General features: G+C 40.6%; 1 protein-coding gene across 1 annotated transcript in view; it reads right to left on the reverse strand.

Annotated features, from left to right (window-relative positions):
• Window positions 1-8764: 8764 nt before the first annotated feature.
• Window positions 8765-16433, reverse strand: part of rasgrp3 (RAS guanyl releasing protein 3 (calcium and DAG-regulated)) — a 41573-nt gene continuing 33904 nt past the window's right edge. The window contains 2 exon segments of the mRNA XM_007898442.2: window positions 8765-9560; window positions 12644-13017. Of these exon segments, the coding sequence (XP_007896633.2) occupies window positions 12659-13017 (359 nt within the window). The 3' untranslated portion in view covers window positions 8765-9560; window positions 12644-12658.

Below are 16433 nucleotides of genomic sequence, written 5' to 3' on the forward strand. Positions count from 1 at the left end.
CGCTCTGCCTTCCCCCACTTCCGCAACGTCGCCTGGCTCCGACACTGTCTCACACCACAGGCCGCCGAAACCCTCATACGCGCCTTCATTACATCGAGGCTCGACTGCAAACTCACTGCTTGTCGGCCTCCCCAACTCCACCCTCCATAGGCTGCAGATCATACAGAACTCTGCAGTCCGTGTCCTCTCTCACACTAGGCTCCATGACCCTATCACCCCCATCCTTGCCCAATTCCACTGGCTTCCCATCACCCAAAGGATACAGTTCAAGATCCTGGTCCTCACCTTCAAAACCCTCCATGGTCTTGCTCCCCCCTACCTCTCCGACCTCCTAAACTCCTGCCATCCTCTTTGCCCCCTCAGCTCAGCTGGCTCTGGCCTGCTTCACATCCCCCACCTTGCTTGCACCACTATCAGCGGGTGGGTTTTCTGCCACTGCACCCACCCTCTGGAACTCCATCCTGTAGTCTCTCCGTCTCGCCCCCTCCCTTGCCACCTTCAAGACCCACCTCAAGACCCTCCTCTTCAACCGTGCATTTGATCTCCCTGCTTCCCCCACCCACCCCGACCCTCAGCTCAAGTCTGGAACTCTGTCTGTCCAGCGCCTTGGGATGTCCTCCCGACGTAAAAGGCGCTATATAAATGTACTTTTGTTGTTTACTCCAAGTGGACCTACATCCCTCTATTCACTTCTCCCACATGGAGGCATCAACTTTTCTCCTAAATGCATTGATGCGGAGTCCTGTAGCTCAGTGGTTAGAGCACTCGCCTTGCAAGCGAGACACCTGGGTTCAATTCCAGGCAGGGCAAAACCTTGAGCAAGTTTCCTTACTCCACACACCTAATAATAATACGTCCAAAACAATAATAAATTAGTCATTTTCAATCCACGACTGTTTGGGGGACACTGCTGTGTGCAATTGGCTGCCGCGTTTCGCCCACAAATATACAGTCAATTCACTTTACAGCATATTCTTTGAAGCGCTTTGAGATGTCTAGAAGATTTATCGTTTTATCAAATGCAAGGATTATTATTTTTGTTAACTAAAACTTCTGGGAGTGGGTTTCATATTTTCACCACCCTCTATGTGAAGCATTTCTTCGAAATTCCATTTAGATCACCTGGCTATCATATTTATGCCATCCTGTTTGGAATTCACCAACGAGTGAAAATAGCTTACTAATGTCCACCTTATTGAATCATTTTCATATCTTAAACTCATCCATCGTCTTACCTATCCTCTCCCTATTGTTTCAATTCTAGAGAGAAAAGCTCCAACTTATCCAATCTTTCTTGATCAGTTTCCACTCTTCCCTGGTAAAATTTTTGTAAATCTACTCTGTACTTTCTCCAATGCTACACTATCCTTCCTGTAATGCAGTGGCCAGAACTGTACACAATACTCCAAATGTGATCTATTGAAGATTTCATATAAATATAACATTTCTCTACTTTAACCTCTGGGTATAAAACCAACTGTTTGCATTATTTGTAGCCTTGTCCACTTGTGAAAGGCGCGACTATACAAATGTAAGCTTGTTGTTGTATCCTGTGAATCCCTAGCTCCCTTTGTTCCTCTAGCCCTCTTAGGTTATGACTTCCCAGGGTATAGTTAGTTCCTTCACATTTTCCTATATTTAAATTTATACTAAATGGAGGACTTTCTTCAACCGTGCCTTCACCTCCCTTCTCGACTCTCTACCCCCTCCTCGCTCCCTCCCTTCCCACCCCTCACCCTGACCATTTCCCCCCTGCTCGGGTCCCGACCCAACTGTACAGCGCCTTGGGACGTCCTCCCTACGTGAAAGGCGCTCTATAAATGCAATCTTGTTGTTGTTGCACAAGATGGGTGAGATCCTTGTTCACAAAAACATGGTGAAGAGAGATGAATCACTCCTCGATAAGATATGTGAGGTATTAATGTAACTGCCATAGTTACAATAGCCAACAATAAAATACTGTTTTGCTACAATAAATCAGAGTAATAAGAATACGACTTAATATTTGCTATGTTTAAATCTGAGCCAGGAAGGGTGGTTGATTCCAAGACACTGGACTCAATTTTTTAAAAACAAAAGCTTGTTAGGTCATTTGGGTGGGCATTCTGGAAGCATAAGAGTGCTCTGAATGGCAAGTGATGCGGTTTTAGTTGGTTAAACTCCAGTAGTATCCCAATGTAAACTTTGATGTGCCGAAGTGTTGTCTCTTTCCCAACGCGTGCCAAAGACCCTATGGAATTCGGTAAGCAGAGTGCAACCCTCCAGAGAGACAGTGCATCCTATTCCAGACACAGGGAAATTTCCATTTGTAGGTGCCTTACATACGCTGTGTGTAAATTGACTGACGTTCACCTACAAGTTCAACAACAACAACTTGCATTGATACAGCACCCTCCACGATGAGCGACGTCCCAGAGCACTTAAATTAAAGCTATATTTCACGGTAAAATCCTGTGAAGTGTTTTCAGACGTCTGATTGACATGATAAGGCACTATACCAAATGTAAGGATTATTATATGTGGAACTCTGCCTTGGTTTGGATGCTCTTTAGCATGGCGATAGGTTTCTGCCTGTGTTACACCAAGCTGACCAAAAAATATTTGTATTGCAACATCTTCCTAACTATATATAATTATTATTATAATATTTTATAATATTATTATAAAATAATAAAATTATTTTATAATTATTATAATAATTATACCTTCCATGTTTTATAATTGTTGACTGACTTATTTTAAAAAATACTAGATATTCTCATTCTATATTCCTTTGTAGTCCAATTTGCAAACTATCAAGGAAAAAAGGAGGCTATATTTACAACAATTGTGGTTTGAGATATTGAAAATGTTTACATGAAATTGGTATAACCAATGGCTGTTTTTTTTAAAAAAACAAGGTTCTTGCCTTTTCTGTAACAGGTGGATAGACAGAGCAAAGCAGTTAAAAGAAATGCATTTAAACAAATGAACAGTGCTTTGTCAAATTGTGCATTGCTGTACTTTTGTGCTTCCAGTGTATATAACATTTTGAACTAGAGAAATGTAATTCTATTACTCTTAATAACTTTACTCAAATGGTATTTCCTAAAATTGGCCATTTAACAGAATTGCCTAGTTAACAAATCTAATAATAATAATCCTTGCATTTGATATAGTTTCTATGATATAGGTCTCAAAGCACTTCACAGGATATACGGTAAAGTGAATTGATTGTGTATCTTGTGCGTGAAATGCAGTAGCCAGTTGCGCACAGCAGTGTCCCACAAACAGCCAAGGAATGAGTCACTAATTTGGGGAACTATTGGCCAGGATACTAAGAAACTCCCTTCTCTTTTCGAACAGCTCCATGGGATCTTTTAACATCCACCTGGACATACAGGTGGGTCATCTCATCCAAAGGATGGCGGGTCCAACAATGCAATACCCCTGCACCCACCACCCAGCGCTGCATTGGAGTGTCATCTTGGACACTATGATGCTGAGTCCCGATGTTGGGCTTGACTCCACAATCTTCGGACTCAGGTGCAAGTGCTACCACTGGACCAGGAGGACACACAATTGTATTAACAATCTGCAGATGAGCTAAGTTAAAATGAGCTCTGAATTGAGCACCATTAAAACTGACAGAGTCTAGTGACATTTGTCCTTATTATTTTGGTGGGGAGTATGTGCAAAGTGGGTTTACTGTTCTTTAAGTGTGTACGAAGAAAACTAGAATACACACATGAATTTATGAGTGAATTGCAGCAGTTTAAATGTGTGCCTGTGCATCAGCAAAGAGTATGTACCTTATGCTGCAATATGAATGGTCAGTATTTGGCTTCTGATACAAGACAGATTTAAGTTATTTCTTGTACTCTTGTATTGAGGTTCAAAATGCAACCCACAAAGTTGAGAGAATTTCCTATTGTTTTAGTCAGTGACAGCACTTTTGCAGATCGACAGATGAATTGATTGTATTGTGACACACTCCCTAAAGCCGAGGGAAAACTTAAACCCTTCATCTCTATACTGCGTTTGTTACATCAGATGATTTTTGGGTCTACTTTGTGGATTCTTGAGCATCTTATTCATCTACAAATACAAAATCACTACATTTTACAGAATATCCTGCAAATTACTTTGAGAATTCCTCCTAGCATGAAAGGCACTATATCAAATGTAAGGATTATTTTATTTTCAGATGTATTATATTACTCAACCAAACTATTTGTGGTTTCCGATAAGATCATCAATACCTTCTCACAATAGCTGTGTGCTCCAGCCTTGCCGTATCTGGCTGTTCGTTGCATTTTACCTACACTAATTTCTTCTACAAGGTGGTATTTCATCATTCTAGGCTACATTTGAAGCTGTGGCCTGGATGGGAAATGATGTGTCAATTCATGAAGCTTTCTTAAACCTCATGAATCATATCTGACATTTCCAGCAATTTAAAATAGTGTGCATTATGATATAAATGAAAGAGCTTCAGCCATCGTGGGGTAATTTTAATGATCTGAGTCTTAATTGTGGCTTGCTGCTGATGCTCTTTCTACGGGCTATTTAATCACAGTCTGTGGTCTGAGCGCAGGTTATATTTGCAAATGTGTTACAGCTGTCACAGAGCAGTTTGAGAAGTCTCTATTAGGGAACAGCATCTGTTCCATTTGCATTTGTCATTGCTATCTGAGAAGATGAATGAAAGGGGATATGTATGGGTCACAGGTACCGCATGCTCATGAGTTTGGGGCCACTAGTCAAGGTTCTCTCCAAGGGGTATTATGGAGTACACTGATGGTATTATGGAGTACAATATCAGCCATTGATCTCCATGATTGTGGAGGGGATGGTGGAGGTTAGTAACTGAATTAATGAGGGCAGTGCTCTTGCCATCCACATGGCTGCTGCAGTGAAAAATCAAACTAATGCAAGAAATGGATGGACTCAGAATATTTTCTAACTGATGAGAAACTAAGAACTGTGGAGGACCAAAGGGATTTGGGTGACCACATACACAAATCACTAAAAACAAGCTCACAGGTACAAAAAGTTATCAAACAGGCTAATGGGATGTTGGCTTCTATCTCAGGGGGACCCGAATATATTGAAGAGGAAATGATGCTTCAGCTGTAAAAAGCCTTGGTCGGATCCCATCTGGAGTACTGTGTTCAGTTTGGGCACTGCACCTCAGGAAGGATATATTGGCTGGGGGGGGCAGGGTGCAGTGCAGATTCTCACCAGAATGATACCAGAGCTTAAAGACTTAAATTATATTGCACAAACCTGGTCTGTATTCCCTTGATTTCAGAAGGTCTAGAGGTGATCTAATTGAGGTTTTTAAATAAAGGGATTTGATAGGGTAGATACCGAGAAACTATTTCCTCTGGTGGGGGAATCCAGAACAATTAGAGCTAAGCCATTTAGGAGTAAAATCAGGAGGCAGTTTTTCACACAAAGGGTAGTGGAAATCATAAACTCTCCCAAAAAGGCTGGATGCTGGATCCATTTAAATTTTCAAGATTGAGGTGGGTAGATTTTTTATAAAGGGAAAATTGTATTACTCTTCTGAGGTTAGTACATGTACTGGTCAGTACAGGAAATCATCTATGGAATCAGTCCCCATTCATCTTTGCATTCTGACTGAATCAGAAACGGTGACAATCTATTACAACATTGATTGTTAATCATTCCAAAGTTACATACTTCTACAAACCTGCAGGGGGAAATATAGAGGGACTGTCAGGACAAGCATTTTGGCTTGTTTCACCTTTTATATCATTGAGAATTTATTAAGTGTGAATCAGGAAATTAGCTATTAACCTTCAAAACTGTATGATGGATTTGTTCAATACTTTACTGCATTATCAAACTGAAGAAATTACAATGCCCAACATTGCAATACTACTATCCAACATTGCTATATAAAGTAGAAGTGAATGATTATTATTGAAATGACTGATGTGAACATTCAAAAAAATTAATAACTTTTTTATGATACAGTGTCTGTAGTTTTTATGAACCTAGATTTATAGCAAACCATCAGATTGAGGGGTTGTTTAAAGAAACTCAGGACACCAAGGGGCTTTGTGTCGCTTTTTTGCTAAAGTAAGAACTGATGACTCTTGGTGCTGGGCTACATTCTGTGTCTTATGAACAGTGGCTGATTCAACAACCGCTGTGATGACAATACATGTATTCATTTTTTATTCTAGCTCATCATCCACGTGGTATTGTCTCACCCCCACTGCCCACGCCCACCCTCCCCTGTCCCCGCCAGCAAAACTACAACCCAACTCTCAATTGTTGAGATTAATGAGTCAATCTGGCTCAGTTGGTAGCTCTTTTCCTTCTAACTCAGAAGTTTCTGAGTTCAAGCCCCACGTCTATACTTTGAGCTCATACAGTGTAGGCTGATGCTTCAACTCAATACTTGAGATGTGCTGTATTGTTGGAGGTGCCCTCCTTTAAGTGTCAGGTGAAACCAAGTTCTACTATGCTTGTTCAGATATACGTTAAATGTCACATTGCACAATTTGAAAATGGAAAAGAGTTTCTCCCACTGTTCTGGCCAACAATCCCCAAAATAAAATTGCTCATTCATTTCATCAGTAAATTGGCTGCCTTGTTTGTCTATAAAATACAGTTACTACACATTACAGTGAATTCCTCCAACATGAACCTCTTATTAATAGAGGAGAACCCATACTGGATTGGATTGTGTACACTGTACCATCTCCAAATTCATATGGGCATTAAGCCGATCTTGGAGTGGAGGTGGAAGTGAGTATGATGTGGGGGGTTGGTGGAAAGTGGGGGAAAAAACATGCTGTTTACACTGAAAACATAATATCCAAGTGTAATTCAGTCAGATTTCAGAGTAAATTTATTCATTATAATTGGGGACTAATTGGCATGGATTTCAAACATTAATTGTTGAATTCTTGCATATCATGAATGTGATCCATAACATTTCTACACATGGGGCTCTTCAGTACTCTTCATATGTAAATGGAAATCAATGTATATCCTAAAGAGAATGTGTAATGCCTTTATTTTGTCATTCATATATTTTTTGGTTGTAAATCTTCCTCAGCATAGAGTTGCTGGTGCTGGGAAATGAAATTTGTTTTCCGCTTTGCTCACCAAATGTCAGGATCAAATACTGTTAGATGAGGTATAACACAACCTAATGCAGGATGAAATGCTCTCTGGGAACTGAATGGAGACAGCAACATGTTTCTTACGGGACCTTTGCAGCTTTCACTGAACACCTTTACCTCTTCCTCCCTCCTGATTCCAACTCCAGTTCAGGTCCAAATCCTTGACTGCCCAGAGCTTTGGGAAAAATATATGCAGTCACTTCACTTTGCAATATATTGTGTGAAGTGCTTTGAGATGTCTCAAAGACATGGTAAGGCGCTATAGCAAATGCAAGGATTATTATTCTCTCAGTGTGACAGCTGTGATATTAATGTAATTTTTTGCTGTTTACAGCCAGCTAAGTTGGGAAAATTTTAACTGGGCTGAATTCATTCTGGTCACAAAGGTGAAAACACAGTGAGATCTAATGCATAATACAGTCCATTCCTACAGTGATATATAAGGGGAGGATTTTAAAAAAAAATGTATTTTATAAGCTGACGGATAGATTCATATTTTGATGTTTGGCTGGGTGAGGATGATGACATTTATGAATATGTTAAACTGGCCACTGGGTGGAGTACATTAAATTTTCCATAGCAGAATTTCAGACCAGATTTATCAAATGGATTTTCAGCGTTAAGGAGGGATACGGATGCTTACAAATTGGAAGTATGTGAACAGAGCATGGAGGGTGTGAATATTTTAACATATCTTAATTTTTCATTAATTTGCAAATGTTATAGATCACAATTTTTTTTTACTTTAAGAATACTGCTTGAAATTTGCTTTCTTTTCAAAGTCCTGGAAGAAGTTTACTGAGCCTTCGCTCAGACACAGACTACTTGGAGCTAATAATATGATAAATAAAGATAATAATAATACTTGCATCTGATATAACACATTTCATGTTGAAGGATGTCTCAAAGCAATTCGCAGGATTTATTGTAAAGTCCAATGTATATTTTGTAGGTGTACATGACAGCCAATTTGCAAACTTCAATGTCCCACAAACAGTTATGTAGTGAATGATCAATTTTATCTGCATGTTTATTAGCCAGAATCCAGACAGCCAATGTCAGGAAATTTACACACAGCATATGTAAGGCACCTACAAATGGAAATTTCCCTGTGTCTGGAAGAGAAACTCCCTTTATTTTTCAAATACTGCTTTGGAATCTTTAACATCTTTAACAGGATCGAAGTTTAATGTCTCATCTGAAGGACAGCACCTCTTACAATGGAGGACTACATTGGGGAGGACAAGTTTGCACAGCTATGGGGAGAGCGCGGGTGAGTGGGATTGATTTTAAAAGAGTCGACATAGACACAATGGGCCAAATGGCCTCCTTCTGTGCTGTATGATTCTATGATACATTGGAATGTCAGCATATAATATGTGGGTTGTAAAAACGTTACCCGTAACCTTCTGCCTCAGAGGTGAAAGTACCTTGTCACTAAGCCAGGCTGACACCTAAAATGGGTGCCCTTGCTCTTAAATGTTATTTCACAGAGTGTTGCAGGTTGACATAGTCAATTCATTGGGCTGAGCACGATCCAAAGCAATAGTGCCCTCGTGGTGAAATGGTCATAATGTCTGTTTGCAGCATGAAGCAAGGATGGTTAATGAAGATGCAAAAATGATCAATCATTTATTGAAATTCACAATTCACTTTTTTACAATCAGGATGGCAGAGGGTTGCAGGTTTTCTTGAGGAATACGTCTTCTGGGTTTTCTTGGCGTTTCCCTTTAAAGTTCCTGTGATAAATATTACAGTCGTAGCAATGCGGTAAGTTTAAGCATTCATTCCTTGATTCATACAACCACAAAAATGAAATGCTGTGTTTTTTTTGTTTGAAAAATAAAAAGCAAGAGAAAATGTTAAGAAACGGTTTGCTCCAAAGATAAACTCTCCTCTGTAGAACATCTTTAGAACAACATCTGTAGAACAACAGCGAGATCTGTTATCTGAAAATTTGCACATACTGCTAAAATCTCTCAGGGGGTTATAACAGGTGAAATAAAACTGATGTAGATCCATAATAAACGCTGTCAGTCTTTGCTTAGATATGTGGTCCTTTTAAGCCAAAGCTTCACAAATGAGTCTGAATGCCTAGTTGAGTAGCTTATTCCAATAAACTGTGCACTTCATCATCTTATTTGTTCAATGAGCAGTTGACAATTAACCCAAAGTTCCTGGGTTGTGAACCTCCAGTAAACAGCCATCAGAGGCGATAGCAGTTTATTTTGTAAGAATACTATCTTTCGTCATAGGAATGGAATAATTTACATCCAGATAGAGGTGGAGTGGATTTGTCCAGTCCTAGAAAAGTATCTCTCAGATATTTTTTGTCCCGAAAGAAAACTTCCACAAAGTATCCAGTTGTAATTGTTTATCCAGTGTCTCAGTTTGTTCAACAATAGTCCTGTCTGTCTGGAAAAAAAGAATATATAAGCAGGCGGATCTGCATTAATTTTGCCAACATACTTATTTTATTTAGGTGCGAGCCTGGCTCAGTTGGTACCACTCTTGCCTCTGAGTTTAGAAGGCTATGGGTTCAAACCCCACATCAGGACTCGCACAATCTACAACACCACCACCACCACCAAAATCATATTTGTAAAGCACCTTTCCTGTCAGGAGGACTTCCCAAAGCGCTGAACAGTCAGGGATCAGGACCCGAGGATGGGCCGAGGCTGAAGCACTTTGAGATGACCTTCTGATCTAAAAGTTGCTATATCATATACAAGGATTGATATTATTTTTCACTGAGAATTTTAGGTCTCAGTCTTGCAACGTGTTGCTTGTAGAACATTTGATGATATTGTCGTCCAAAAGATGAGAGCTCTGTCCAGTTTTTCTTATTATGTTGCACCCTGACCGCTATCTACAACAAGATCTTGAAAAGTATTCAATGACATATTTATGCAACTATACCCAAGTTTTGTAAAGTTCCTACTAATACAGTACAATTAATAATTGGATGATTCAAATGGTTTCCATCTTGTATTTGTTCCTGAACAACTGAGTTACTCCCCACCTTTATTTTGTGCAGAAACAGCCTCATTCTCAACCAGTGACTTGTTCGAGGGCAACTCTGTGATAGGCTCCATCACTCCACACCTCAGAGTAATGGGGATACCTGTCTGCATCCACAGTGAGTGCCTGATTTCAATCATTCTCCTGGGGGACAGTTGCCAAGCCCACACATTTCTCATAGGTAATAAAATTGCAGTACTCGTTGTCATGTCATCTTAATAATGCACTTCATGTGTTCGAAGAATACTTGGATATGCCTTCCTCTTAATGCCCTTCTCTTGTTTGCTCTCATAGGACAGCAGAGTAGAAAAACGGAATATTGAATCACAGTCTGGTTAGCCATGTAATCAACATCACATGCAAACCCTCCACTGGTCAAAGGTGAATTGTCTCTTGAACCTTAATACTTTTTCTGAAGTTTGCAGACTGAGTTCTTCTGCTTGTTTCCTCATGTTATGTAAATGAGGTTGTGGGCTAACCTAAACACACTATTCGTCAATATCTGCATTTACGTTGTTTATTCTGCCTCCAAAATACAGTCATTACACTTTGCATTGAATTCTCTGAAGCACTTTGAGAATGTCATCCTGATTTGAAAGACCCTATACCAAATGCAGGGATTATTATTTGTGCTCTGCACAGTGTTAGATATTTGGGAATAGGCAGTTCCAGCCTCCAATGGCCTTTTCGGTGCAATTAAATATCATGGTACCAAGAGCTAATCCCAAATAAAAAAAATCTTTGCATTAGATATCTTTGCAAACTCACATAAGTCATATCAGTCAGTACCACAATGATTCGCGCAAAATCCGAGCTGCAGACAAACGTATAAATCGTATAAAATCTAATTTAATCAATAATCTACACTGTGCTTCTGAAACTTAATGTGTCTGATAAGTATGTATGCGTATTGTCACTACAGCCAGTAAGTGCGTGCAGTGATGGGTCACGCTTCCCACGATTCAATGCATCTTGACCCATCGCTACATGCTCACTTACTGGCATATGTTGGAATCGCATTAAATCGCGGGAAATGAAATTCTTCAGCATGTGCATCAATGGATTAAGATTATGTTTCCCGCAATAAAATACAGCCGGCCGGTAAGTGTGGGAGTAACGGAGAGTAGGAAAGCTGTGTTACAAGTTAGGAGGTGATAAATATGGCTAGGGCAATCTAAATGGTTTTTAATATGAAACTGATTGGAACTCAGGTGCATGTATGACTTAGATGATTATACGATTTATAAAGATAAGACTTATGCAAGTTTTACTGTAGCGCCTTATCATGTTGGCAAAATGAATCAAAGAACTCCACAGGATTTACAGTAACAACTTGCATTGAAATGTAGCAATTTCCCACAAACTTCCATGAAGAGAAATCAACTAAGAAACATTACGAGGCATTAATAAATTTTAGCCCTTTATACTGAAGACCCTGTAAAACAAATGCAACTTTCATGTGCAAATAAAAGTCTTCCATTTCCTTTAACTTACTGCAGTTCAGAACTGGTTAAAATATTAAAGATACAAATGCTTTGGCAGTTCTTCCTACATTAAAGTGCCTTGAGACGTCCTCCTGACGTGAAAGGCGCTATAGAAATGTAATTTTGTTGTTGTTAAAACCAGGGAATTGTGCTCAACAATCTAGTTTATTACTATAGAACAATCAGTGCCAAGTCTACTGTATTCAATTATACAGTAGTGGAGGATGGTTAATAATTATAAAATAATCCTTGCATTTGTTATAACGCCTTTCATGTCAGGAGAACGCCCTAAAGCTCTTCACGCAATAAACCGCAAAGCAAAGTGACTGTATTTGTGGGCGAATGCGGCAGCCAATTTGCACACAGCAATGTCCTACAAACAGCCATGAAGAGAATTACTAATTTAACTGGGGACCAATGTTAGCCAGGACACCGGGACAAATTCCCTTCTCTTTTCGAACAGTGCTTTAACATCCACATGAACAGGTAGACGGGATTTTGGTTTCACGTCTACGCCAAAGGATGGCTCCTTCAACAATGCAACACATCCCAGCATTGCATTGGACTGTCATCTTAGATTATGTGATTCCAAGACCCGATGTGAGGATTGAACCCACAACCTTCTGACTCAGACGTGAGAGAACTACCATTGAGCCAGGAATGTCTCAAAGGAGTGTTCCTATGACATGTTTGAATCTTTACCACCTGACAAACCCCAAATAGTCTTTTCCTCCCTATGCAAACTAGGAGATCATCTTTTGATAAGATCTTTGTCTCTCCACTTTTCTTACAGCCAAGAAACCTAAAACTGTCCAAATAAGGAATTTCAATCTGAGCAGTGCAAACCAGAACTATAAATTATTTGTATTTATTTTGTTTGCGTTAGCTGTGGTTGCTCAGTGTGTGATCACTGGTGTCTGTGTTAGCTGTAGTTTTTCAGTCTGTATTAATTACTGATATTGTAGTGTTAGTGCTCGGTTTCTCGCTACTAACCTGAACAATGAACATTTACTGCTCCTCCTCTTCTATGTCTGTCCCATTCTGAACTGGTTCCTGTTCCTCTTCTGTCCTGCTTGACGCACTGGACTTCTCATTCTCCCACTTGGCAAACCCTCGACTTTTTCCTCCTTTTCCTTGAAGCTTTGACTTCATTTTGGGAAAGGTGTGTGATCCTGAGTCGCCCGCAGCCCACCCACTCTCCTGCCACAAGGGCTCTGTCTGGGTGGCCTGGCTAGCGGTGGCTCGCTGTAAACGCACTGAGATCTTCTGGGCTGAACCTGTCATTAGTGTGATTGACCTGCTAACAGTGGCTTGGTTTCCAGTGGTAACGCAGCTGTTGGGGAAGTTGAATACTTCTCCATCTTGAACTGCAACCAAAATAAAGACATTGTTAAGTTCTGAGTCACAAAACCAAATGTCTTTTCACTTGAGAGGGTACTTTATCAGAGCTTCAGTACAGTGTTGATTTATATAGCCGCTTTCACTCCCCCAAACTCTGGAACACTTCTCCCTGAATCCCTCCACCTTGCCCCTCCTTCCCCATCTTCAGGTCGTGCAGAATTTCCTCGACTGTATTTACGGTCACACACCCCCCATCTCAACCTTCTGTCAAGCGCTCTGACACCCTACCTGCATCAGGGGTGCTATATCAATGCAAGTTGTCGTTCACATGAGCAGGCCATGTCCAAGCACTTAACACAGCTGGATGTGCATAGGGAAAGCTGAGGAAAGTGGGAACAAAGATGGCCAAAAGAATGTACAAAGAGGTAAGTCTTAACATAGTGGTCTGAGATGCAACTCTGTGTGAGGAGCTCTATATAAATGCAAGTTGTAGCCTTGAAATGGGGCTTGAAAGTGGGGATGGAGCGAATGAGTCAAAGGGACTCCAGGATGGAGATGCAACAAGAACAGGCAGAATGGCTGAAAGTTCGCCCATGAGGTGGATCAGACAGGGGAACATGAACCAGCCCAGAATAATAAATAGTCCTTATATTTGATACTGCACCTATAATATTGAAATGTCTCAGAGCCTCACAGGTAAATTGCTGTCAAGTGTGACTGTGTATTCGTAGGCAAACGTGATAATCAATTTGCAGATTGACAGGACTTCATTATTCTCATGTCTATCTTGCATGCACTGTGTGTTTGTTGGGCCCTCGTGTCAGTAATATGCAGCTTGAGTATGATCGGTGGATCAGTATTGCCTGGTACACCATGTGCTCAGCAGCTCATGTAAATGTTTGCCTTCCAAGCTTATAAAGGGAACCATGTCTCCATTCACCCCATCCTCTCTCCTACTCCAACTCTGGTGATGCCCTGTACTATGGGCCTTGATTCACATTTCTCAATAAAAGCTTGCTTTAGGTCGTCTAGACTCTAATGGACAAACTGACAATTCTAAGTGTAAACATAAGACTTATTTCCCTTATTAAATAATGAATAGTACAGTACATATTTCTACTGTAACATTTTCAGGAGGGGCAAAGGGACATTTGGCTTTCGCAAAGCAGCCTACTTAAAAAGGGTATGAGGAACAATGAGTTTGCAGTGGCATGAACTGCACTACATTACTCATTGTGATCAAATGGATGTCTCTGGCAGCACAGCACATTTTGTTTTGCCTGGAGCAAATCAGTTTAGATAAGAGCGGCTGCTGCAAGCTAATGGACCTGAAGAAAGTAATGTGACTCATGTGGAAAGTGTATTGTGTGCTGAAAGCCTGGCATGTGGAGGATATGTGATAGCTTTGATAATCTCCCAATATCATACTCACAATTACTCTACTTGTGCAAAATAATATCTCGGATTAATATCTTCCAAAAACATAAAGAAATGATCTAATTTCCCTGAATTTTTAAAATCTTTTCCCGGGATGTATGTTGGCGATTGTCCAAACAGTCAGTCAGATGACTGGGTAGGAAAGGAATGTCCCTCCGTGGATTATTTCTCAATAACAAGAACGATTTGGTGATTAAAACTAAGCACATTCACGATTCAAAGTGCTAAGCACAGGCTTTGATGGAGAATTCATTAAACAAAGTTGAAAAGAGACTGCTTAGAAAGTGCAAGCAATTCAGATACTATTATGGAATTAATATCCCATTTACAGCACAGAGTCTTATTATATTGAAAGCAGTTCTGTTAGCAGGTGTAGCACATATATTGTAAAGGCCTCAGCCATCTCTAACTGAAGGGGCCCCTGGCAGTACTATCCCAGTAAGTTAATTAGTTAAGTGGCTAGTAGACAACAAGTGGAGATATACAGATAGTAGGCAAAGACTGTAGATATGAGGATATAGACAAATGTTTTGCAACAAGGATGACCTCTGCCTTTGACACATCACTGGGTGTGAAATACAATTGTTCTGTTGGGTGTAGTGGTGATAAGAGCCTGAGGAATGATGGCTGGGAGACAGAAGAGATTTTCTGAAAGAGTGAAAAGTTGTGCGAAATCTTTAGACCCACTGTTCCTATTATTTTGTAGCTGTGTAGAAGTTTAGTTTTGTAACCTTCCTGTGAAGCACTTTAAGATGTGCTAACAACAGCAAAATTACATTTGTATAGCACCTTTCACGTTGGGATTACGTCCCAAGGTGCTGGACATTCAGCGTTTTCGACCCGAGCTGGGGATCGGGATCTGTGAGGGAGTGGGGGAAGGAGGGTGATCAAAGCCACGATCAAAGAGGAGGGTCTTCAGACGAGTCTTGAAGAAAGCAATGGAAGGGCGAGGTGGAGGGACTGTGGGATGGAGTTCCAGAGTTCCAGAGGGTGGGGGCAGAGTGGCTGAAAGTCTGCCTGCCAATGGTGGGGCGGCAACATGGGTGACATGAAGGACGGAGCCCACTGAGTGGAGGGAGCGGGCAGGTTGGTAGGGGTTAGGAGGTCGCAGGGGTGGGGGGAACAAGTACATCGAGGGCTTTGAAGGTGAGGATCAGGATCTTGAACTGTATCCTCTGTGTAATGGGAAACCAGTGGAGTCGTGCGAGGATAAGAGTGATAGGGTCACGGAGCTTGGTGCAGGAGAGGACACAGGCTGCAGAGTTCTGGACGATCTGCAACCTATGGAGGGAGGGGTTGGCGAGGCATAATTATAGCACTACATCATTTGAAAGAATTATTATATCATTCCTTATTTTTGTTATTTATTCTTCCTTCTATTTTGCTATTCTGTTCTTCCTTCTTTCAATATTTTTCTTCTAGTATGTTACTTTCCCTTCTCAGTGGGTTTATGATGCTCTTGGACACAAGTGTCAGTGAGTTTGTGTTGGGCTCGGAACCCCTTTAAGGGATTTGAACTTATTTTCTCCAATTATTTTTAATAAGTTGCAATAATGTGCATGGTTAGTTTGGGTGGTAAAGCATGGAAAGGTAAAAACTACTATCTTTATTTAAATTACACTACAGATGCAATCATAACAACTTACACTAACATAGCACCAAGAGAATATAGAAAAATGTCACAAAACTCTTCACAGAGATAGAGTGGAAAGCTGAACAGAATGCGAGATGGGTGAGGGAGGGGGGGCTAGAAGGGAGGTGACCAATTATTCAGTCAAAAGACATACAATTTTAGAAGAGCTTTGAAAGCAGAGAGGGAGGGTGAGGTGAAGAGATTTAGAGAGAGAGTTCCAGAGATTGGGACACAGTAAAGGGCTGAAAGCTCAATCACTGATAGTGGAGCGGAGAGGTTCAGGAAGACATAGAGCAGGTCTGAGATATCGGAGTAGAGAGAGTGGGTGAGATAAATCAATGTATGTGAAACGCTGCCATACACAGAACCAGT

This window comes from Callorhinchus milii, unplaced genomic scaffold, assembly GCF_018977255.1.
Source record: "Callorhinchus milii isolate IMCB2004 unplaced genomic scaffold, IMCB_Cmil_1.0 Scaffold3, whole genome shotgun sequence".
Lineage (NCBI taxonomy): Eukaryota > Metazoa > Chordata > Chondrichthyes > Chimaeriformes > Callorhinchidae > Callorhinchus > Callorhinchus milii.